This window comes from Rattus norvegicus, chromosome 5, assembly GCF_036323735.1.
Source record: "Rattus norvegicus strain BN/NHsdMcwi chromosome 5, GRCr8, whole genome shotgun sequence".
Classification (NCBI taxonomy): domain Eukaryota; kingdom Metazoa; phylum Chordata; class Mammalia; order Rodentia; family Muridae; genus Rattus; species Rattus norvegicus.
In genome coordinates this window covers 55,151,534-55,177,704 of record NC_086023.1, presented here as the reverse complement: position 1 = coordinate 55,177,704, position 26,171 = coordinate 55,151,534, and the positions used below count along the sequence as shown (strand labels likewise).

The window sequence follows — 26,171 nt, the reverse complement described above, 5'->3', positions numbered from 1 at the left end:
GTTCTTCCCTATACTTTGTGCAGCCAGTTCCTAAGTGCAGCATTTCAGCTCTGTCAGAGTATCTCTCGAATACAATAGTCTCCTAGCTTTACAGCTTCGAGTCTTTCCTTCCTGAAATTTATTTTTTTCTACTGCCTTTAGATTAATCTCATGTCATTGCTGCTTTGCATAAAACATTTTGCTAGCTTTCCATTGCCTTCAGGATAAAGTTGAAATAGCTTATCGCGGTTTACAAACACCTTATAAACTCATTTTCATAATTAACTCTTCAACCCCTCTTAATTCTTCGGTCTTTGTCCAACCCGTTCTAGATTAGCAGGGTTTTCTCCATTGTTTACATGTGTTCACACATATGTTTCCCTGTGCCTAGGACTCATTCTTCCTTGCTCACCAGAAAATAGGAGAATGTAACTGTAAATGTAATGTTGACAGTGTCCCATTACTGTAACAAAGCACAGACACGTTGGATGTTAAAGGAAGAAAGACACTGAATCCCAGTTTGAGCATTTTCCATCTATGTTTGCCCAGGCCAGTTGCTTGCTGCTGGTGATCACACACCACGCTGTCAGAAAGGAGTAATCAAACAGATCTGTTCATGTAATAGGATTGAGAAGCAGAGAAGAGAGGAAGGGCCCTTGTGTGGGCAAACACTCAATCACCTAGCTTTCTTTCCCTAGGGGACTACCTTCTAAATGTTGCTCTACATCGCCAGAGCATGCATGGCTGGGAATCAAACCCTTTTGGCACATCTAAGATGCAAACAATAGCAAATGTCTAATCTAAATAGACTGTGATAAAATAAAAATGTTTACTGTACTCACTGTAGCAACAAAACAGTGGAACAATTTGCACCAATGGAAGGAAAAGCCCTTGGGCCTGTCAAGGTTGGAGCCCCAGTGTAGGGAAATGTGTGAGTGTGTGTGCAGTGGTGAATGGGAAAGGGAACACTCTTATAGAAGAAGGGGAGGGGTATGGGATAGGGGGCTTATGTCCCGAAAACTAGGAAAAGGAATAATATTTGAAATGTAAATAAAAAATTATCCAATAAAAGAAAAAATAGGGTTGGAGAGATGGCTCAGTGGTTAGCAGCATTGACTGCTTTTTCAAAGGTTCTGAGTTCAAATCCCAGCAATCACATGGTGGCTCACAACTATCTATAGTGGGATCTGATGCCCTCTTCTGGTGTGTCTGAAGATAGCTACAGTGGACTCATGTACATAAAATAAGTAAATCTTTAAAAAGAAAAGAAAGAAAAAAGTAGTGAAGGAATTTATGTACAGTATTAAGAAAATCTAAATTATAAAAGAAAAGAAAACAAGAGACAGGTACTTAATATCAAAATACCATCCCTAAATGCAATATATCAGTGATTATTAGTACTACATAAGTTCATGAGGATTCAACAAAAATTCACTGTATGCTACAACAGAGGTCAATTAAATGCTAAAATGCAAACATGACAAAAGTATGAAAAAATAATACACTGAAAAGCCTTGAGCTTGTGCAAGCAAGAGCTGCTCTGTCATTTGCAATGTCACACCACATTTTGTCTGTTTTCGTTGATACCTTAGAAGCTCAAGAAAACTTGCTTAAACCTGAGCTTTGAGCCCAAAGGACAATACCGAGGGAAGGTATTACTTCAACTTATAGAATGATTGATAAAGCAAATAATTGCCAGTATATATTTCTCAGAATCTGATTTTAATAACTGGTTTCACTTAATGTTTGCTCTCCAGAAAAAGCTGAACTTGGGCTGTCTTTCTCTTAGTTTTATTTGGTTGATATGCATGGTTGTCTTCAGTATTGTTTTTTATAAAACTAGCAAAATTTACTCATATATTTCATTTCTAAAAACTGAAATGAACTGATTCAAAATGGAATATACCCAAAACTGATAACTAAGGTAAAAAAATCAAGGCAAGGATTATTAATTAAGGTAAATATAGACTCTGTCTAACCACAAAATTTATTATACCCCAAACTAACCATTTGGTTGGTATAGGACCTATAGAATTAAAAAAACAAAACAAAACAAAACAAAAACTTACTCATATTTAGGTTGATTTATTTACTTACTTACTATTTATTTACTTCCTAGTTTTTCAGGATACGGTTTCTCTGCGTAGATCTGGATGTCCTAGAGCTACAGACTAGACTAGACTTAAACTCAGACGCATGCCTACGTCTGTCTCCCAGAGCTGGAATTAAAAGTGTGCACCATGACACACAGCTCACATTTGGTGGTTTTAATGCACATCTCCTAGTAACTGACTAAACAATATTGAAAAACTAACGTTTATACGAGCTAAACAACACTACCAACCATTTATATGATGATGGAGGTAGATTCCAGATGGCAGCAATGACCAGCACCAGCACAGGGACACAGGACACTGCCAGGACCCCAAAGAGGATTTGCAGGGGGATAAGGTAGCAGAAGATGATCCTGGAGAGTACACAGCATCTCTGAAAAAACAAACAAAAGTCAAGGCTTATAGGAAGATACTCTTAAAATTCCATGGTATTATATAATCCGAAAACATGGCAGAACCTGCCTCACCCTGTCACTGCCCTGCCCACCCAAGCCCAGCCTGTAGCATGGAGCCACAGCTACTGCTGCTGTCCTTGCTGCTTGCCCTGCTGCATGAGATGCAGAGCTGCCCACAGGCTGCAGACATAAAGGTCAGGAGGTATGCAACAGCCTGGAGCTCCTATAGGCACTCTCCACAACATGTCGATTCTGATCAGCAGCAGGATGTCCAAGATGAAAAATCACTTTTTTTCTGGATTGAATCTCCTGAAGGAACTTCCATGTTCTGTGCTGCCCCAGGGAACAAAGTTAATATCTGTTGTCACTGAGGGAGACTTTGATGATGTCAGTGTTCCCCGTGTTGATGTACCAGAAGCCATGCGGAGGTTCAAAGGTCAGTGTTGCTGCTGAAGACCATGTTGATGTCTGTGGTCCATGCTGATGACTACAGACTCATTACTGAGAATGAGAGACATTGGAAGCTTCTGTGACGCCAGCCCCTCTCCCCCACACAGTTGAGACATGAAGCTATGGAACAGTCTTCTTAAAAATTGTGACAGGGATGCTGAAGTATAGTGCCTCACAGTTGTCAGGGGGTGGGGTGCTAAGACAGGACAAGACTCAGATTTTGGCTGGATGGTCACTGGGAACTTGACCACGCTCTAATGAGTATATAAGCAACACAAATTGGACTTGGTGGTTTTATTATTGTTGTATGCTTTTGCTTTTGCTTTTGTCTTGTAGAGAGCTCAAGGGTAGGAGGGTGGACCTAGAAGTAACAGGAAGCAAGTGTGATTCGGGTACAAAGTATGACATTTTCAAATAAGTATCAAAAGTATTATATTTGGAAAAGATAAATAGAAAATAAATGATAATGACTTATAGAGACCAATCTACCCCAAAATGCAAAGATACATCCACCACTAGTGGACACAAAATATTCACTGAGATATAGACATATGGACAGAGGGAAAGAAAGGGGAAGGGAGGGGAGAGAGAGAGAGTGATATAAGGCACCCAAGTTAATTATTGGCAAGCGAACAACAAAATCCTCAAAAACAAAACAAAAACCAAAAAATTATCCTGTAACCTGTTGTTTTGTTTGATTGGTTTTGGTTTGGCTTGGTTTAGATTTTTGGCTGCTAAAGAGAAACATGGGAATATTCTGTATTGCTAGATATATATATATATATTATACATAATATAATATTATTTATATTATATTTTATATTATACACATAAATTAAGGAAAAGTGATTATTGCTTTCTGTTAATATATTTATTATGCTAAAACAATAATAAAGAAGGTCAATAAGATTATGTCCATAGAGGTACAGAAAAGCACTTTTCAAAACCCAATACTTACATTAAAATGTAAATTCTTGTCAACAAACAAGCAATCATGCTCACCCTAATGAAAACCATTTATAAACATTAAAGTTAAAGACCAACATATTGATTGTGTGGAAAAAGATACAAACAGGTATACATTATAAACTTTAAGAAGTTAATACACTAATTATAGATTCCAAAGCATTTGTCAAATGAACTGAAAAGTGTAAACAAAGAGAATGCTGTCCTCACAGATTAAAAACCTCAGTGTTATTACACTACCAATTCTTTACAAATTCATCTACAGTCAGCACAATTACGCTATTATCTCGCTAGATATTTTTAACCAGTTATGAAACTGATGTGGATACACGCAGTTTCACATATCTAATAGAGCTACAGGATTCTTTGAAAGAAGACAAAAAAATTAGGAATGACATTTTCAATATTCAGAGGTTAGTGTGAATGGTAATCATAAATAGTGGTTTTAGTGAGCAGACAGACAAGTCCATAGAATAAACTCTGGAAATACACAGGTACACATTTTTCAGGTGACTTTTGACAGTGCCACGAGGCCATTCAGAACATAAGGCAAGTGAGTATTAAAAGTGGTACTCGGGCTGCAAAACTTTGTATCTTCAGACACCTAGATATTTATTTGCCCCATAACATACAAAAAGTAAAATAGGAACGAATTATGTACCTAAAAGTAAAAGCTCAAAGTGAAATGTCTAGAAGACATAGAGAGAAAAATCCTCATGATAGTCGCAAAGACAGAGATCTTAGGTAGAATGGAAAGTAAAAACCACTAAAGGAAGAAAAGGCGACACTGACTCACAGAGATCCTAAAACCTGCTTGTAGAGGACACCAATAAGAGCATTAAGAAAATATGTATCGTACACACATCTAGGATTAAAGACCTTGGTATCTAGAATATGTAAGTAGGTTTTACATCTAAATTATTAAATACAACCCAGCTAAAAGTGGGCAAAATATTTCAATATTCAAATAAAATATGTCAAACCGTTTCTAGTTAGGAGAACGCAAGGAGCCACAATTACAATATCCACTAGAATAGTAAAAATATAAAGGACAATGCCTGAGGGATAGAACTCGATATGCTGTGACTGGGAACACCTTATAGTACAGTTATTTAGAGAAAGAATTCGTTTCCATGACCCATCTTCACATAATGCTTATAATCACAAATGCATTACTTATCCACATGAATAATTAAAACTCCATTTATAGTGTATTGGTTGCTTGGTATTTTATTTTGTGACCAAATGATACTTAATATAACTCAGCTCATTCTGTTACACATTTCTAGTTCCCCTCTGTTACAGACAAACCAGTAGTATGTGTGTGGAAACACACACCCACACCTATATGTTTAATTATTTCATAAAGATCCATTTCTGGATGTAGAATATATGGATCAAAAGGGTGCACATGCTAAGTGTACATATATTTACATTTGAAATGTATCAATTAAACCTCATTATTGATTTGAGTTTTCAGTCTACACTTCTGAAATTTGTATGTGAATACTAATTTATTTCTAAACTTTTTAATGCTTTGGTAAAACTACCAATTTGTCTTAAAGGCAAATTCTGACATAGTATAATACTAAGCAATTTTCATTTTAGTTCACTATTGAAATTAATTGCCTTTGCTTATATTTATTGATTATATTAAAATTTTATTATATTTTATTACATTTACCACCTAGTTCTTTGTCACTATTTGCCTTATTTCTGATAAACAACACCTGTTCATTTATTACCATCTTCAACACATTCTCTCTTATTTGAGTTTAAAATATATTCTCAGGTAAGAAGTTTTGTGTGTGTGTGTGTGTGTGTGTGTGTGTGTGTGTGTGTGTGTGTGTGTCTGATATAGCAAGATATTGCAAATTTGTGCAATACAATTATCTTTTTATTCCCTGTTTCTAATGTGATTCATAAAAATACTTCTTAGCTCTAATATTAAATTGAATTTTCTTCTGGGTATATATTCCCAATTACTTATAATCTTTCTCACTGCATCTTAAATATCAACAATATAAACTGATTATTAATCTCAAGTAGATTTTAAAATAATTCCTTGTCTAGCTTTCATATTTTATATCAATATCATATAGTACTGTTATCATTGCTTTCAGTTTTAATAGTTCTAATTGGTTTGCTGCATGTGTTTATCTTGAAAATATAATTTGAAGTGCATTGCTGACATGGAATTTATCATATAGCTATATAATAGTATAACTGAGCTCTGACATTTACAGAGTTCTAAATTTCCCCTCAGACAAATCAGAAAAAAATAAAATAAAATGTAAGAAATACATAAAACTAATGTCAATTATTAAGTCTTCCTAAAAAAATCAATTAAAATGTACTTAAGATATTGATATATACCACTTGAATTATTTCAACCTCAGAATTATGTTTTAATTTCAAAAATATTTTTATAATATGTCTCATTGAGAGTATGTCTATAAAATTTGCTCTTTTATCTAAATGTAGTTTATTTAGTAAGCTGAATTTGAACTGATCAATAGTTGTGAGTAGTTCTGAAAATGGCTTGTCAAGTTTATTCTAAGAAATTTATATTATTCAGTAATGCTTTTGACTGAAATAATTTTCACAATATAAAAAATTGTATTTATTTTGTGACATGCTTGTTTTCTTACTGTTTGTTATAAAACTTTTGTTTTCTGACATCTACAAATACCAGACTCATACCTAGTTTCTATGGGGAAGTTTTATATTTCCTAGCATACTGTGTCTGAAATTTATGCCCGACGTTGAACTTCTCTTTCTACTTTTCCAATTCTGAGTTGGTCACCTTGTACGTTCTGATAGGACAAATGGTTGAGGTGCCCATTAACATATCACAACAGAGGCTGACTGACAGGCTCTCCCTGCATTCTTCAGTCCATACCTGTTATAGGGCCCTTCTGGCTGGCATACCCCTCCCCCTAGCCTAAACTTTTCCAAACCAGGGCTGGACTGCCTTCTCCTAACTGCCCATCCCTATATAGTCCAGCCATTTTGGTTACCTGGCCCTTTCTTCTACTTTCTTGGCCAGTCTTTTGGCCCAGGCTATTGCTCTAGGTCCGAAGCTGCTCTCTCCTTTTCTGTCTCCTTGTGCTCCCTCCTCCAATATGGCTTACATAGCCACTCTGGACTCTGGCAGGTGTCCCCGTTTCTGGTTGTACTCCCCGTCTATCTACAATAAACTTTCTCCATCATACCTAGGAGCTACCATGCACTTTCCTTTGTGGGTTTTTTTTTTTGTCGTTCTCTAACTTCATTATTCCCACTTAATAGTCAAGAACACCTACGTTCCCCCAAATAATGTAATGTAGATAATATGTGAACCTTTGTGTACAATCCTAGATCTGGTTGCAACCAAATCCCGTAACTATGTGCTATAACTTGGTTTCTTAATTTGGCTCTTGTCTCTATTCTAACATGTCTTTTTCACCTTCTCTTTCTCCAATCATGCAGGCCCATAACCAAGGTGTAGAATAAACAGTGGAGTCATGCTTCACACGGCTATACCATGCTGGCAGCCATTCCTGGGTCTGGCTATGGTGTTACTCTTCATGGGATCCACCATTGGCTGTCCTGCTCGCTGTGAGTGCTCTGCCCAGAACAAATCTGTTAGCTGCCACAGAAGACGCTTGATCGCGATCCCCGAAGGCATTCCCATTGAGACCAAAATCTTGGACCTGAGCAAAAATCGACTAAAGAGCATAAACCCCGAAGAATTCATCTCATATCCTCTGTTGGAGGAGATAGACTTGAGCGACAACATCATCGCCAATGTAGAACCTGGGGCATTTAACAATCTCTTTAACCTGCGTTCCCTCCGCCTAAAAGGCAATCGCCTTAAGTTGGTCCCTTTGGGAGTATTCACGGGACTGTCCAACCTCACCAAGCTTGACATTAGTGAGAATAAGATTGTCATTTTGCTGGACTACATGTTCCAGGATCTGCATAACCTGAAGTCTCTAGAAGTGGGGGACAATGATTTGGTTTATATATCACACAGGGCCTTCAGTGGACTATTTAGCTTGGAGCAGCTCACCCTGGAGAAGTGCAACTTGACAGCGGTACCAACAGAAGCCCTTTCCCATCTCCGCAGCCTCATCACCCTGCATCTGAAGCATCTCAATATCAACAATATGCCTGTGTATGCCTTTAAAAGATTATTCCACCTGAAACAACTAGAGATCGACTATTGGCCATTGCTGGATATGATGCCAGCCAATAGCCTCTATGGTCTCAACCTCACATCCCTCTCGATCACTAACACCAACCTGTCCACTGTCCCTTTCCTCGCCTTTAAACACCTTGTATACCTGACCCACCTTAACCTCTCCTACAATCCCATCAGCACTATTGAAGCAGGCATGTTCTCTGACCTGATCCGCCTACAGGAGCTTCATGTAGTCGGGGCCCAGCTCCGCACCATTGAACCTCACTCCTTCCAAGGGCTCCGCTTCCTCCGCGTGCTCAATGTATCTCAGAACCTGCTGGAAACATTGGAAGAGAATGTCTTCTCTTCCCCTAGGGCTTTGGAGGTCCTGAGCATTAACAATAACCCACTAGCGTGCGACTGCCGACTTCTCTGGCTCCTGCAGCGACAGGCCACCCTGCAGTTTGGAGGCCAGCAGCCCATGTGTGCCGGGCCAGACACCATACGTGAGAGGTCATTTAAGGATTTCCATAGCACTGCTCTTTCTTTTTATTTTACCTGCAAAAAACCCAAAATCCGTGAAAAGAAGTTACAGCACCTCCTAGTGGACGAAGGACAGACGGTCCAGCTGGAGTGCAACGCGGATGGAGACCCCCAGCCCGTGATTTCCTGGGTGACACCTCGAAGGCGTTTTATCACCACCAAGTCCAACGGAAGGGCCACTGTGTTGGGTGATGGCACCTTAGAAATCCGTTTCGCCCAGGATCAAGACAGTGGGATGTATGTTTGCATAGCTAGCAATGCTGCTGGGAATGACACCTTCACGGCATCTCTCACTGTGAAGGGATTCACTTCAGACCGCTTCCTTTACGCAAACAGGACCCCTATGTACATGACTGACTCCAATGACACCGTTTCCAACGGCACTAATGCCAATACTTTTTCCCTGGACCTTAAAACAATACTGGTATCTACAGCCATGGGCTGTTTCACATTCCTGGGAGTGGTTTTATTTTGTTTTCTCCTTCTTTTTGTGTGGAGCCGAGGAAAGGGCAAACACAAAAACAGCATTGACCTTGAGTATGTGCCCCGAAAAAACAATGGTGCTGTTGCAGAAGGGGAGGTGGCTGGACCCAGGAGGTTCAACATGAAAATGATATAAGGGCCCACCACACACACACTACTACTGTCTCTGTGTTACTGTTGGTAATGAGTAAGACGTCTGATATAGCGAGTCCATCACAAGGTGATCAGGCAGCTTCACACAGCTGCCCCTGTGTCAAAGCAGGGTCCATGGAAGCTGGAAGACTTCTCATGGACACTGGCTGATTAGAGGCAGGCAGGCATGTGTCAGAGCCCTTCACACAGTGGGATACTAATTGTTTGCATTGCAAATATTGGCATTCTGGGGATCTCAGTAATGACCCTGAACCTTTGGCTCATGCTGACGGACAAAAATTCAACATTTTCTACCACTGCAAAACTAAAAGAAAAAAAATTTAAAAGGAACAACCTACAGTGTAGGATTTACATATTAAAAAAAGACACATTTGTCTAAAACATACTCTACGGTAAAATTTGTATTTATTATCATTTGTTAAAACCTTGCATCATACAATACTGTTGGTTCAGCACCAAAAAAAAAAAAAAAAAAAAAAAGAGAGATCAATATATTCTTTTTTGAAACATATATGCTGTATATGTTTTAAAGCAATATGAATGAGAGGTTGTGCTTTTAGTTACTCACCAGTATAGATCCAAGTGTGGTCTCACTTTCCTTTTATCCGCAGAGAAACCTGAGAATAGATCCCTGGAATAATAGGCTGAGATGTGTTGAGATGTGTATGTCTGATGTAGGATGCCAAGATACAAGAGCCCAGTCAAAACTGCTCAACTCTGTTAACTTCTGTTACTATAAATAAAGGCATGTGCCTAGTTTTGATACAGAATGGAATATTTTTTATATGTACACTACCAACCTGGACCAGTTTACTGTAACAGAAGCCCTTGGTTTCTCCAGAAGGTGGTACGTCTCTAGATGTGCCTGTAGAATGCAAGGTAGGTGCCACTCATAAAAGTGATCCATTTAGCTACTGCTTAGTTTTACTTTTGCCAGTCACTGCTAAGGGGTTAATGACCAATGGAAAAGAGAATATTGATCATATAGATTTGGCAATAGTCGCCAATGTCTAATGTCAATAATTCTGTTACCCAAAAGCTCTCTGGATAAAGAGGTTTCAGAAGTCAATAGGAAGCAGGGTGAGACAAGTGCGTCACAGTAGTGATCCTGCCAATGATCCTTTTCAAATGTGACAGCTGCTGACAGACGGCTACAGATCAAAGGGAACACATAGCACATGACATCCCAATTCTATCCAATACACAGTAGGGCCACGATTAGGCAACTTCAGGATATTTCCCTGCTTCCTGATCAAGATTTTTAGCTTCATATTGGAAACTATATTACATAGATAAGAGGAATTTGTTTTGTGTGAAGTAGCAAAAGAAAAACCATTATAGATCTAAAAAGCAATGTTTTGTTCCTTCACTGGGGAAGAGTTAAGCCTATAGTTCTACAAATATGTAATGCTATGCTGCTTCTTTTACCTTCCTGACCTGAGCATATTTACCCAGTTAAGCAGTTAATGTCACCACTCCAAAACAAACAAACAAAAAAAAAAACAGAAAAAAAGGAAAAAAGGAAAGAAAGATAGAAAATAGCATTATTATCATAAGTGACCTGGTTAAAGGAAGCATAATTTCATTTGGCTCAGTCCTGGATAACTTTCAAAGCACATATCCATATGGCCAGAAAAATATTGGATGCAGACTATATTCTTGAAGTGACATGTATGTAATCAATATAAAGAAAGTCTCTATACTTTTCACATTTTGAGAGGATCTTGAGGAAGGTCTTCTTTAGGTTATATTGTAAGATATGTACAAGGATTCTGGGATTTCTTCCTTTTAGTATTGTGGGTCTGACCCTCAAAAGCCTAGCTTTGTTAAATATTTGAAAATATGAAGAACTTTAATACTATTAAATTGGCCTTTATTTCTAAAATTTTTCATAGACTCTTTTGCAAATTGAGTGTCAATACTTCTAAACCCATTTATCCTTTGCCAGTGGGTAGGAACTGAGTTGTAGATTTGTGTGTGTGTGTGTGTGTGTGTGTGTGTGTGTAAGATTGAATAGTTGCCTGCTTTGAGTTAGATTTTATTCAATTATCATGACGATTATCACAAATGTTTTACAAATTTAATTTACATTTAAAGACTAATTCATTTCTAGTAATTTGTATCAACCTCAACTAAACTCTATCAAAATTTCAACTCTTGAAAAATTAAATGCTTTCTTCTTACAATAAAGAAAGTTAAAGTGGAAAGTCTTACAAAAGAGAATCTACTTCCTTTTAATTTTGAAACACATTAAAAAGTGTGTACTGGACAAATTGTGTGTGTGTGTGTGTGTGTGTGTGTGTGTGTGTGTGTGAGAGAGAGAGAGAGAGAGATAGAGAGAGAGAAAATGACTTTGTTATTCTACTATTTTCTGTCAAAAATCATAAAAGTTGACTAAATCCTCCTAAGGAAAATGAAATTGGATTTAAGTTAAAAGATAAAATATTTAGTTCAATGATTTCAAAGGTTTGTATGTTATTGTGTCAAAAGAAGAGAGATTCTGTTCTCTTGAGGATTAATCATCTGACCCTTAGAATACTTCAGATACTGCTAAACAGCCTTTCAAAATGAAGACCCACTAACTAATAAATTGAACAAATGGTGCATTCCATAGCTCCCACTTACAAATTCTAATAAACCCTTTGAAAATCCTATCTTTAATATATTTCACTCTGGGATGTTTTATATGTGATTTGAGCATGAAGTACCACTTTTCCTACCTACCTAGCTTTTAGCATCTCCCCAAACTGGAGTTCCATATATCTCCCAAGTGCTAGCTTTAGAGCAGTTCCCCTCCAAAATGTTCCTAATCCAATGTTTTTAGTAACAGTACAATTATTGTTGTAATAACAGTTCAGACCATGATAGCATATTTACCACACTTTTCCCGGGAAATTGGCAACTTCTTCATAAAACAATATGCTAAAGGATTTATTTTTAAAAAAGGAATGGGCATCTAACTTCCCATTTTTCTCACTATTGGTACTAATCATTGGGATTTGTAAAGCTCTGGAATTCCACTGACCACAGCTATGGGGCTTTTCTGTACAGTGTTACAAAAGGATTGCATGAATTTTTCTTTATGGTCACATCTCTGTTAGATTAAAGAGGACCATTGTAAAGAATAACTGGTCACACCAGTGTCCCTTTAGACATTCTATTCTCTGAGTTCCATCTTTGACGAGAGGTGCTTAATGTGTCCTATGAAGAAACACAACTATTTGGCTCAGCATATTGTTGTTACAGCATGTTGTTGTTGGTTGACCAGTAGTCTATACATGAGTAAGCATTTTCCAATATGCACTTACTTCTTCTAGCATTAAACATAAGAAAATTTCCTGGCCAGAGCCCTAATCCTCTAAGTTTATTCATGAACCCGAATGATGGTAAGCAAATTCCTAGAATAAGATAACTAACTTAGCCAAAACAATATGGGTTTGGTGTGCTGGTAAGCTCCTTTGCAGAAATTCTCATATTATTTTCTCTTCCAGCCTCTTTTCATTTCTACAGCGTCTGTAATCAGATGCTTTTCAAGTATTTTCAAACTCTGAACGTACAATACAGAAATTGCTAAGCCTCCACGATTACAGGAACACTGGTTAAAACTGGGCTTGGTCAGCTTTCTTGGTAATTTTGCTTATCAACAACAGCTCTCTTACAGTACAAACATTCAGAATCTGTTCTCTTCTCTTTGTTCTGTCAAAGAATTTGTTCTTGGTTCACGTAGGAGTTCAAGGGTTCCAATCCTCTATGGCTCTTTAAACAGGATTATTTAAATCTCATCTCCATTGAAGCCTGGCTTATGTCACATTGCATTGCTGCAGTAGGAACAGATACATTTCTGCACGAGAGGCACAAAAAAGAGAGGGTGTGATCCTAGAGACGTAAAATTGCATAGAGCCCCGTGTAAATTAACTTTTACTTACAGGGTCTTTCTTCATCGCTCTGTCAAAGCATTTCTTTTATCTTCAGGGGCTGTGCACAGAACTGTGAAACAACACAGAATGTGTCTTGAGGCTCTGTTGAAAAGAAAAAAAAATAGATCATTTTCAACTGAGAAGACTCAGACCTGACAGAAAAGACATCAAGAATTTAAAGGAAGGCTGGAGGGAGACATGAGATCTATTTAAATTCTATTTCCTTTATTGCTCATTTTTATAGTTCTCTCCTGACTGAAGACGAATCGGTGATTGTGCTTCTGTTTAAACTTTCATGGCTTCTCAGCTTCTTCTCTGAGTCCCGGCTATCTGCAGGGCCCATGGGACTGCAAATGGGTTCTGTAGTGTGCGAAGCAAGTTACAGAAAACAAAACAACAACAACAAAAACAAAAAAACAAAGCAAAATAACAACAGCAGTCCGTTGAGACCAAAGCCATTCATTCTATTTGGTATTTAGAGTAAAGATGTATCATTTTTATTACTAATGAGCATTTCCTTGGAGAATCATTTATCATAGGACCAGTTATTTCCACTGACTTTCCTCTATTCAACCCCTTTGGTCTAATACCCAGGATTGTTTTTGGTGAATTTTTTAGATTATTCTGCTTTACAGAAAAGTTTGGGCAATAAAATATTATTTGACATTAGCTTTTTAATTTTTTTTAATTTGGATAAGTGACAGAAGGTGTATCTTGGTACCTAGCAAACCTTTAATAAAGATCTCTCTCCCTTTCTACTTTCAAAGGTCATTCCCATGAGAGCCTTCTCACATGTGAGCCAGCAAAACTATGATTATTGGGGAAAGAACTCTTCCCGACACAGGCCATAGAGAAGAGAAATGAGTGCTTATTTACTGTGGTATTTGACTAAGTTGGAGCTTGGGGCCTAAATCTATGCTTACATGGTTAGCTAAGAAATACTGCCATCAGTAAACAATTAATGATTTTTTAAATATGAAGTTACCTTGTCCATTTAGAGAGCAGTAAATGTAGCTGTGCATTTCCTCCAGAAGTGGGGAGGAGACTGGAACTGCTCATCTTCAGTCAGCTTCTCAACAGATGGCCAAGATGAAGCCCTGGTGACAGAAACAACCAAAACAACCAAAGACACGCTTAAAATGTGTTCAAGAAGGCTTAAAGCACAAAGTAGACAGATGCTTCTGTTTCTAAACATAGTAATCTGACCAAGATAAGTTCACGTGAGCTCCAGACTTCTCTTCATTTTGCCTCAATACCCCTCCTCCCACACTCCAAGCTCCTTGCTAGACATCCAGTATGGAGAGGAGGAAGCATCAGTGTGTGCAGCAGATGCCCCTACTACAGTGGACTAGATTCCAAGGCCCTATACATGACTACCTATTGGTAAGAGTTAATTTATAAATCAGGAACAGTAAAACTTTAACAGCACTAAGAACAAGCTAGAAAAGCAGCAGTAATGTATTTTAATTTTCATTAGGAAGTTGATCAATGGTAGTAAGTCTACAGGCAGCAAAAAGCCTGTGCAATTCCTTATGTTTCTGCCTCCTTAGTGGAGGCCACAATTGAAATGATAGCTCCTTCTTCCCTTGCCTGTCCATCACTGCCACCTGTAAGTTACTGTCGTGCCTCATCAATGAAGGCTCTCCCTAGAGAGGAATCTTCTTTTGTTAGATGTCAGAAGTTCTTGTGTAATTGTTCAACTAGAAATTGCCTCAGGAAAAAAATAGGAACCCTCCAGACTTTCTCACATAACTATTTAAAAGTTAGGGCTTCTCATTCACGTTGTCTCAATCTGACAGCAATCTGGAGGTTGAATTATTCTCCCTCTCCCTCTCCCTCTCCCTCTCCCTCTCCCTCTCCCTCTCCCTCTCCCTCTCCCTCTCCCTCTCCCTCTCCCTCTCCCTCTCCCTCTCCCTCTCCCTCTCCCTCTCCCTCTCCCTCTCCCTCTCCCTCTCCTCCTCCCTCCTCCCCCCCTCTCCTAAAAGCAGGCGGGTTAATATAAAGCCAACTATAAATAGAATGCTTTATTTATAGCCTGAGCAAAAAGAAACAACCTAGTAGAATCAGGAGAACACACTATTTTGAGAAAGGCTCTACCTGTAATATACTAAAACACTTTAGAAAAAGAACAAAGCTGCAACTCTGATTTTTGCATAAGTTAACTACATTTTAATCCCAGTACTGCTCAAAAGATAGCTACCCGGGCCGAAAATGGACCTAAAATCTGTTCCTGATCCAGAAGGGCCAAAAGGAGCAGACATTGTCTGCATGTTAGCTTTTTTTTTACAGTGCTGCAGGCCTGCTGTTTGAAATCACTTTACCATCCTTAGTCTAAGGTGCAAAATCATTGACAAAGTCTACAAGCCGTAGGTTGAGAAATGATAATGAGATGGAGATTCAGCACAGATTTGTGAGGGTGTCTCCCATTCCTTGCAGCGGTATAGCCATGCGCACTCTCACCTGTGTGCACACACCCATGCGACAAGACAAGTGGAACTGAGTTGTGAGGAAAGTACACACCGTATAGTGGATATTTGAAAGGAGACATCCTTTCTTCCCCAGCTATACAATCAGGTGTTCCGTGTCTGCCTGGGCCATTTATACACAATGTTCTCGTCTTCACATGCTATATCCACAAAGTAGGAATCGGTCCACCTCATAATCAAAGGCAAAGGCAAAGCTGTCATTTGTCTGTGTATACAGAGAGGGTGGCTTTTTAAAAATGTAACTGTTGAAAAGGGTAGTAAGCTTGAAGAGGAAAGGGAAAAATGAAACAATTTACTTCTGTATTTCCCTTTATCAGAACCTAACTTAGGAACTGTACCATGATTGGATATTACCAACCAGGAACCTAGCATATTTTTTTTTCTCCAGAAGCCTGAAAGCCTGTTTTTGTTCTTAAAGAAAAATAGTACTAAAGAGAAAACAATCTTCATTTAGATTTGTGTATTGTGAACTACCATTACTAGGTAGTTATCGTGTGTTGAATTCTTTTTCCATGTATAAATAAGTTAACTTATCAACATGAAATAAGTAAGAAGATATGTCCTGTTTGCTGAAGGAAAGGGCTTATGCTTATAATACCTTCATTGAATCTGTTCTGGTATTAATTTAAAAATGGAGTATGCAATTTTTTTAAAAAGGCAATTTGAGTCATCTGGGAAACACTTTACTCTTGAGAGAGGTAGGTTATAGGAAACTCACAAGCAACATAAGGTTGTTGGAAAGATCATTAGTACCCGACAGATAAAGGACACTGTTCAACTGTGAAGGAAGATGCATATCCTACTGAATATTCTTTGATGATAGAATGATTATGGACCACAGAGAGGACAGACTGTCAGGTTTTCTAATCTTAAATATTTCTAAGGGGTCCTGGGCTGATTTGCTGGACACTGAAATCTACATATGATCAGCCATACTGTAAAGATATTATATTTTAATGGAAATAAGTCCTGCATTGCTTATGAAATTGTCAAAATCATTTAAGCAATCCAGCAAGCCATACATACTATAGCATCATCGGTTTTTTTCTAAACCTTTGCTCAACTGGATTTTCATAATCTAAGATACAGTGTAAAGTAAAAGGGCACAAAGTCATAAGTTAAAAGAACTCTGCTATGTAATTAGATCGCTAATGGAAAAAAAAGAGAATTTTTTTTCTAGTGTTAAGGAAAGAATATATTGAAAATTCTTCTTGTGTAGTCTTACTGACAAAAGTATGTCCTTTGGTAATACCTGCAGGAATAGACTTACAGAGACAGGCTCAGGTGGCTGTCCTGCTGTGGCATTGTGTTTACCCTCTGTTGCCCATTTTATGACATCCAGGATATCATATGGATGGAAGACAGTAAAGCTTGGACTCGCTGGCAGGCCACTGCAAATGCAAAAATTCTGCTAAAGAAGAAAAAAAATAGTTAGCTCTTCTTTCATTTTAAAATGGAAATCTTGTCGTGTGATTTCTTAGTCACAGCTCTCACGGTTTCACTTTGTACAATGAAAACAAAAACCCATTTCCCACAGCACAGTTTAGGATGTGCTGCACTTATGTCTACCAATACCACAGATGGACTTGTCCAGGGAACCCACCCACGACATGATGAAGCTACTGCTTCAGAACTTGCTCTTAGGCAATCACAAGACATGTTGCCATGAAACCTAATTACTAAATGCCCTCCAAAGAGATTTTTGAATACAGTTACTGGCTCCTCACCCCATCACCTCATACCTCTCTGGTTATGTACTATGTCACAAACTAGAAGTTCATCATGTGTTTGTGTTTCAGTTTTTACTCTGTCTAAATTCCCATTCTCACTCCTGGGAATACTGCTCTGGTTTTATTAGTTCTGGGTCATGATACAGTGAAAGTAAAAGTTATGAGTGCCTACCTGCTTCCTTTAAGGTAGATAAGCCTATTCCATGACCTTACACTCTTTTCTTAATTATTCATTTTCAGACCCATAACAGAGCATGAAGATAAATGTGTAACAAAGCCAAGTTAAGGAAACAGTGGGGAGAACTTAAGGGCAGATCCACCTCGCATTTTCACCACTAGTGGGTAACCTGAAAACACTAGATTCAAGGGCTTGCCACTCAGTGCCTCTCATCAACTGTTACAAATTACTCAATGCAAAAACTATAAACTTTCGTCAAAAGCCTTGCATTGGTAAGACAGTCCCTTGTTACAGCCACATGGCTCTTGTTCCTTTCCATAATACTCTGAATAGAGTAAACCAGAATATGCCAATAGATTTCTCTAAATATTACATGAATTTTAATGTCAATTCACACACACACACGCGTGCGCGCGCGCGCGCGCACACACACACACACACACACACACATCAATATTGCTAAGTACCATTTCACCAAAAAAAGATAGGCAAAAGAAATGGTACCTGAGAGATTATGTCCTGCCTGAAGAATGCCATTATCTCATTTGGGCACCACTAAATATAATTAAGATGAGAATCTCGCAGGAGTGACAGTTTGAAATTTGAACCACGTGCCACTAGGTAGAGCACGACTGTTACGGAAAGATCCTAAATCTTGCATGCAATTGCAACATTGGTATTTATTGTCACATTAGAAGACAAATCTGTTTACCGGCTATCCCTCTCAGGCAGAAGTAACATTTATGTGAACTTTTCTCTAACTGCAGCCTCGCTGGGCATATTATTCCTCACCACGAGAGATTGTACCATAGCACAGAGGCAGCTCACTCTTTCTAAACTACCCCTTTAGCCATCAGCTATTAGCTGCATGTACAAAGACAAATAGTTTGCATCCATTACGTACATACAGAGTCCCCATGAAAGTTAAATATTTCTTTAAATACACACATGAGTTGGAGAAGGAGAGGGAGAAGAAGGGGAAAGAGAGGGGGAGAGAGAGAGAGAGAGAGAGAGAGAGAGAGAGAGAGAGAGAGAGAGAGAACTATAACAGATTTTTCCTTAAACCTCCCACTCTGTCAGTTCAAACATCCCATTGGGAATTAACCCACTGAGCACAGAACAAGCCTGTAATGTGAAGAGATTATGGGGTCAGCCCCAACACCTTGATTTATATGAGCCCTTTCATTTTAGCAACACCCGAAGAATCCAGTTGCCTCTGCTTCGGTGGCCTCAAGAGTCCTCCTTGGCACAGACATACGAACTTGCTGATATTATGCAGGACTAGGTTCAATATAAAGCACATTCTGCCCAGAGTCCTCTGAAATGAATAAATGGGTTCAGAGAAATGGAAAATAACTGGAAACTGTCTCCTAGCTGGTGAGGGGAGATAACAGTAGTTCACTGTTGAGGCAGTTCAGTGTCTCCTCAGAGCAGCACTTGTAAACTGGAAGGTACGAACATTTCAACTAATGCTGTGAGTGAATAAGCAGATGTAGGAGACTTGAACTAAGGAAGAAACTCAATGCTGGTGTGAATGCTACACTGCCTCTAACAGCAGCACTCATGGTTTGGGTTTCAAGGTGTAAATAGACACGTTCTGTATTAAAAAGTTTCAATAGTAGTTATACTTATTTACTTTCAAATACTCCAATATTAGCTCGCATACTCACAGAAAGTTCAGGAAACTACTTAATTCCTTCTCATCTTTGATTGGACATCACCAATTAGTTTTTTGCCACCTTCTGTTTTAAAAAATGTAGAAAATTTAATTTCACACTCCCCAAGCAGAATTTCCTTACCCATATAGTATCTGCTGGGTATTCATAATCAAAATAACTTAGCCCAATGTCAGTAAATAAAATCATCTTCAAATTGTGCTTCAAATGTGAATACACATCAGGCCTTTTGGCTTCCATGCTGCTTACCACCTCTTTCTCATTCCAGCACTCAAACCACGGTTTGGAGATGGCCTTCAGTGTCCACCTGACCAGGCAGGGGTCTGGCAATAAGGACCTACCTTCTTCAATAGACCACTCTCAGGGAGTCAGAATAGTTAAGTATTTAAAAGATACAGATCTAGAGCGAGAGTCCCCAAGGCTCCTTCTCTGGATTCATTTTCCTTTGTGGGCAAAATATTTAACATCTCTGCATCCCTGTCTTAAACGAGTCTAACACTACCTACCTCACAAAGGTGCTGTGAGGCTTATGGGGAACAGCATGCAGGACACTGTGTACAACTGCAAACCTGTCATTAAGGTGCTATGGGATTTAGATTAGGACAGAGCAATGAGTATCCCTCCCCTAACGCTACCCGCTAGGAACCCCAAGTCTCTGATGAAATTTCTCTCGCCTCTGTGGCTTGATTTACCTTTAACTGGTTTCTGCAAAAAAAAAAAAATCATTTTAAAAATTCTCTTCTCTCATTAAGAGATGCTGGCTTTGAACAAGGAGAACGGAAGTAATTCACTCCCAGGTGCTGGGGATGGGGAAGCAGATATTCAATTCAGTGTGGAATGGGCATTTGAATAGGTATCTTCAAGGGGACGCATTTTATTGGTGAAATTTTTGCCTAAGGCTTTCTGTTCTTTTCAGTCTGACTCCCCGGCTTTCTGTTTTAACACGCAACCCTCTTTCCTTCTAATTGAAAAGGAAGCTGCAATTCTAATTTCATAATGATTCTTTGCAGTCCATTTGATCAAAGGACAAATTCTTTTCGGCAACTGTCGTAATTATTTTTACAGGGCCATATTTTTAATTGCCACATTGTCTAGCTAAACTCTATTGTCTTAGTGTCCTTCAAAATTGTCAGTTGCTTTAAAATATAGGGGTGGGAGGGGAATCTCATGAGTACATTGTTGTAATCAATTTATACGTCTGAATTGTCTTATCGGCCAACAAAGTTATGGATTTCATCTGTTGAAACAAAAATAAAATACTTTCCTAAAAATGTATCTGGTTCTTGTTCTTGAATATTCAAAAATGTTATTTATGCCCTTTCTTTTTAATATTTAATTAGTGTTGTTCCATTATTAGTCATAAATTATAATAGCTTCAGCTTCTATATCTTTTCACATACCTTAGTCCTTTGTTACAGAAACTGGGCAAGCAATAAATGCAGTTATCTGAGACATAGTATTGAGGAAAGGCACCATATTTGATGACAAACCATGTGTTATGTTGGACAGATTGTTGTAAAGAAATAAGCCTTGCAAGATATATGTAACTTCTTTCTCTTCTATCACCACTACCAGTGGAAAAATGTCACCAACAGTGATAGGAAATGAGCGATGAATATTATTTCTCTTAGTTAGAAAACTTTAAGAAATGTCATTTGAAAGAAAAGAAAAACTAATATTGCCTTTTTTAAAGTCTGCGCCTGTAGAGATGACTCAGTCAGCTGACTGCTAATAGTTCCTCTGGTTCAATCCCCAGCACCTATTTTAATGTGGTACCTAAAAGCTCAAAGCTATAGAGCCAGAGACAGGAGGATTCCTGGTGCCTCTTGGCCAGGAAGTCGAACTGAATTTGCAAGCTCCACACTCACCAAAATACCCTCTTTCTGAAAATAAAGCAGAGATGGATGGAGGAACAGATGCCAACATCAGTCCCTGGGTCTCTCTCTCTCTCTCTCTCTCTCTCTCTCTCTCTCTCTCTCTCTCTCTCTCTCATGTGCATGCATGCACACACAGTAACATATATACACAAAAATGTTCTGTGCCAAGATTCTGACATAACAATTTAATGCAACTTAAAATAACAAAACCAAGCATCGTCAACATAATTGGTGTCATATTCAGCTTTGGCTGCCATGACAAAATACCCGACTGATGGCTTCCACAGCAGGAATTTATTTTCTCACATTGTGAGCAGCTGATGAGTCTAAGATCAGGTGCCAATACACTGGGGATGAATGTCTCCACAGGTTACATATGGCTGCCTTCTCTGTGCTTAAATTGTCTTTTTATGATGTTTGTATATGTAGGTACATACCTGCTTACATTGTGTTTTAAAATGTATGTACACGTAAGTACACACCTGAACATAGGGTGAGCAGATAGATAGAGGCACAGAAAAATCTTGTCATAAAGCCATCATTCCTGACAAATGAGGACCCTCATTCTATCACTTACGTTTCTTGTCACTATGATAAAATACCTGACAAAACAGTCTAAAAAGAGGATGGACTTATTTTGTGTCAAGGCTTCAGTGGATTCAGGCCATCATGGTTTGGGAGACATAGAACAGCCATTCACATCACAGTGCGCCAGGAAACAGAGAATAGAGAATTCGAGAATTTGGCTGGCTTATTCCTTCCCCCCTTTTGTTTTTCCTCAGCCTCCCTTTCATGGCCTGATTCCAACGAGTACCACATTCCAACTCTTACCTCTGAGTTACCCTCCAGAAACACTTTCAGAGGTTTATCCAGAAGGATCTTCAATATCTTAAGTGATGTTTAGTTCACCAGTTGGCAATGGACATTAACTACCACACTATTCATATAATCTCATTTATTTTAATTAACGTTTTACAACTCTGTTTCCAAATAAAATCATATATGGGGTGGAGCTGGCATCATGTAGATTGAGGGTAGGCAAACAATTTAGTCCACAACATAGATAGAAGTGTAATATTTTTATTTAACACAAGATGGGAAATAATATATAATACTGGTAAGGCAAATTAAGAAAGCTAGTATGCACAAGTAAAGTGCAAATAGGAAAGGATTTTCAACACTAGTAAATATTCCTCTATATTTTACTTATTTGATATAACCATGACTTACCAATTTTTTCTCATTTTTTAATAAAATTTTTATTGGATTTTTTAATTTACATTTCAAATGTTATTCCCCTTCCCAGTCTCCTGGACATAAGACCCCTATCCCATCCCCCTCCGCTTCTTCTATAAGGGTGTTCCCCTGCCAATCAACCCCCTTCCCACCCCCCTGACATTCCCCTACACTGGGGGTCCAAACATGGCAAAACCAAGGGCTTCTCTTTCCATTGGTGCCCAACAAGGCCACCCTGTTACATATGCAGTTGGAGCCATGGGTCAGTCCATGTATAAACTTTGGGTGGTGGTTTAATCCCTGGGAGCTCTGGTTGGTTGTCATTGTTGTTCTTATGGGGTTGAAACTCCCTTCAGCTCCTTCAATCCTTTCTTTAATTACTCCAATGGGGGCCCCATTCTCAATTCAGTAGTTTACTACTAGCATTCGCCTCTGTATTTGGCATGCTCTGGCTGTGTCTCTCAAGAGATATCTATATCAGGTTCCTGTCAGCCTGCACGTCTTAGCTTCATCCATCTTATCTAATTTTGGTGGAGATATATGTATGTGTGTATATATATATATGCGCCACATGTGGGGCAGGCTCTGAATGGCCATTCCTTCAGTCTCTACTCCAAACTTTGCCTCCATATCCCCTTCTATAAATATGGTTGTTCCTCCTTTTAAAAAGGAATGAAACATCCTCATTTTGGTCATCCTTCTTGAGCTTCATGTGCTATGTGGATTAACTTGAGCTTCTGGGCATATCAGTGAGTGCATACCATGTGTGTTTTTCTGTGATTGGGTTACCTCATTCAGAATGATATTTTCAAGTTCAATCCATTTGCCTATGAATTTCATGAAGTCATTGTTTTTGATAGGTGAGTAGTACTCCACTGTGTAGATGTACCAAATTTTCTGTATCCATTCCTCTGTTGAAAGGCATCTGGGTTCTGTCCAACTTCTGGCTATTATAAATAAGGCTGCTATGGACAAAGTGGAGCTTGTGTCTTTGTTATGTGTTGGAGCATCTTATGAGTGAATGCCCAAGAGAGGTATGGCTGGGTCCTCAGGTAGTGCAATTTCCAATTATCTGAGAAGCCTCCAGACTGATTTCCAGAGTGGTTGTACCAGTTTGCAATTCCACCAACAATGGAGGAGTGTTCCTCTTTCTCCACATCCTTGCCAGTATCTGTTGTCACCTGAGATTTTGATCTTAGCCATTCTGACTGGTATGGAGTGGAATCTCAGGGTTGTTTTGATTTGCATTTCCCTGATGACTAAGGATGTTGAACATTTCTTTAGGTGCTTCTCACCATTCAATATTCCTCAGCAGAGAATTCTTTGTTCAGCTCTCTACCCCACTTTTAATAAGGTTATTTGGCTCTCTGGAGTCTAACTTCTTGAGTTCTTTGTATATTTTGGATATTATCCCTCTAACAGATGTAGGATTGGTAAAGATCTTTTCCCAGTCTGTCAGTTGCCAATTTGTCCTAATGACAATGTCCTTTACCTTACAGAAACTTTGCAGTTTTATGAGCTCCCATTTGTCAATACATCATCTTAGAGCATAATCCACTAGTGTTTTGTTCAGGAAATTTTTCCCCACTGCCCATGTGATCAATAATCTTCTCCAAGTTTTCTTCTATGAGTTTGAGTGTATCTGGTTTGATGTGGAGGTCATCGATCCACTTAGACTTCATATTTCTACAGGGTGATAAAAATGGATCAATTTGCATTCTTCTACATGCTGACCTCCACTTGAACCAGCACCATTTGTTGAAAATGCTATCTTTTTTCCATTGGATGGTTTTTCTCCTGTGTCAAAGATCAAGTGACCATAGATTTGTGGGTTCATTTCTGGGTCTTCAATTCTATTCACTGATCTACCTCCCATACAGTTTTTATCACTATTGCTCTGTCATACTGCTTGAGGTCAGAGATGGTGATTCCCCCAGAAGTTCTTTTATTGTTAAGTATAGTTTTCACTATCCTGGGTTTTTTGTTATTCCAAATGAATTTACAAATTGCCCTTTCTAACTCTATGAAGAATTGAGTTGGAATTTTGGTGGAGGTTGCATTGAATCTGTAGATTGCTTTTGGCAAAATGGTCATTTTTACTATATTAATCCTGCCAATCCATGAGCATGGGAGGTCTTTCTATCTTCTGATAACTTCAATTTCTTTCTTCAGAGACTTGAAGTTCTTGTCATACAGATCTTTTGCTTGCTTGGTTAAAGTCACACTGAGGTATTTTATATTATTTGGTACTATTGTGAAGGATGTCATTTCCCGAATTTCTTATTCAACCTGTTTATCCTTTGAGTAGAGGAAGGCTCTTGATTTGTTTGAGTTAATTTTATACCCAGCCAGTTGCTGTAGTTGTTTACCAGGCTTAGTGGTTCTTTGGTGGAACGTTTGGGGTCACTTAAGTATAGTATCATGTCATGTGCAAATAGTGATATTTTGACTTCTTCCTTTCTAATTTGTATCCCTTTGACCTCCTTTTGTTGTCTGATTTCTCTGGCTAGGACTTTGAGTACTATTTCGAATAAGTAGGGAGAGAGTGGGCAACCTTGTCTGGTCCCTGATTTTAGTGGGATTGCTTCAAGTTTCTCTCCATTTAGTTTGTTAGCTACTGGTTTGCTGTATATGGCTTTTACTATGTTTAGGTATGATCCTTGAATTCCTGATCTTTCCATGACTTTTCTCATGAAGTGGTGTTGAATTTTGTCAAATGCTTTCTTAGCATCTAATGAGATGATCAAGTAGTTTTCTTCTGTTAGTTTGTTTATATAGTAGATTACATTGATGGTTTTCCATATATTTAACCAACCCTGCATACCTGGGATGAAGCCTACTTGAACATGGTGGATGATTGTTTTGATGTGTTCTCGGGTTCGGTTTGCAAGAATTTTATTGAGTATTTTTGCGTCAATATTCACAAGGGAAATTGGTCTGAAATTCTCTTTCTTTGTTGGGTCTTTGTGTGGTTTCAGTATAAGCGTAATTATTGCTTCATAGAAGGAATTTGGTAGCACTCTGTCTCTTTCTATTTTGTGGAATAGTTTGGACAGTATTGGTATGAGGTCTTTTATGAAGGTCTGATAGAGTTCTGCACTAAACTCATCTGATCATGGGCTTTTTTTTGGTTGGGAGACTTTTAATAACTGCTTCTATTTCTTTAGGAGTTTTGGGGTTGTATAGATGGTGTATCTGTTCCTGATTTAACTTTGGTAACTAGTATTTGTCTAGAAAATTGTCTTTTGGTTCTGTTGATTCTTTGTATACTCCTTTTTGTTACTGCATGGTTGATTTCAGCCCTGAGTTTGATAATTTCCTGTCTTCTACTCCTTGTGGATGTATTTGTTTGTTTCTGTCCTAGAGCTTTTAGGTGTGCTGTTAAGCTGTTGATGTATGCTGTCTCTTTGTAGGCACTCAGAGCTTTGAGTTTTCCTCTTAGCATAGCTTTCATTGTATCCCATAAATTTGGGTATGTTGTGCCTTCATTTTTATTAAATTCTAAGAGGTCTTTAATTTCTTTCTTTATTTCTTCCTTGACCAAGTTACAATGGAGTAGAGCATTGTTCAACTTCCATGTATATGTTGGCTTTCTGTCGTTTTTGTTGTTATTGAAGACCAGCCTTAGTCTGTGGTGATCTGATAGGATGCATGGGATTATTTCTATATTTCTGTATCTGTTGAGGCCTGTTTTGTGAGCAATTATATGGTCAATTTTGTAGAAGGTACCATGAGGTGCTGAGAAGAAGGTATATCCTTTTGTTTTTAGGATGAAATGTTCTATAAATATCTGTTAAGTCCATTAGGTTCATAACTTCTATTA

General features: G+C 38.4%; 1 protein-coding gene across 12 annotated transcripts in view; it reads left to right on the top strand.

The window, feature by feature from the left end:
- Positions 1-11,455, top strand: part of Lingo2 (leucine rich repeat and Ig domain containing 2) — a 1,322,423-nt gene extending 1,310,968 nt beyond the window's left edge. For 11 of the 12 annotated variants that reach the window (XM_063287596.1, XM_063287594.1, XM_039109832.2 and 8 more), the window contains one exon: positions 7,376-11,455. In XM_063287596.1, coding sequence (XP_063143666.1) covers positions 7,411-9,231 — 1,821 coding nt within the window. In that variant the 5' untranslated portion in view covers positions 7,376-7,410 and the 3' untranslated portion in view covers positions 9,232-11,455. The remainder of the gene's footprint in view (positions 1-7,375) is intronic. The other variant, NM_001107926.1, reaches the window with a different exon arrangement.
- Positions 11,456-26,171: the final 14,716 nt, after the last annotated feature.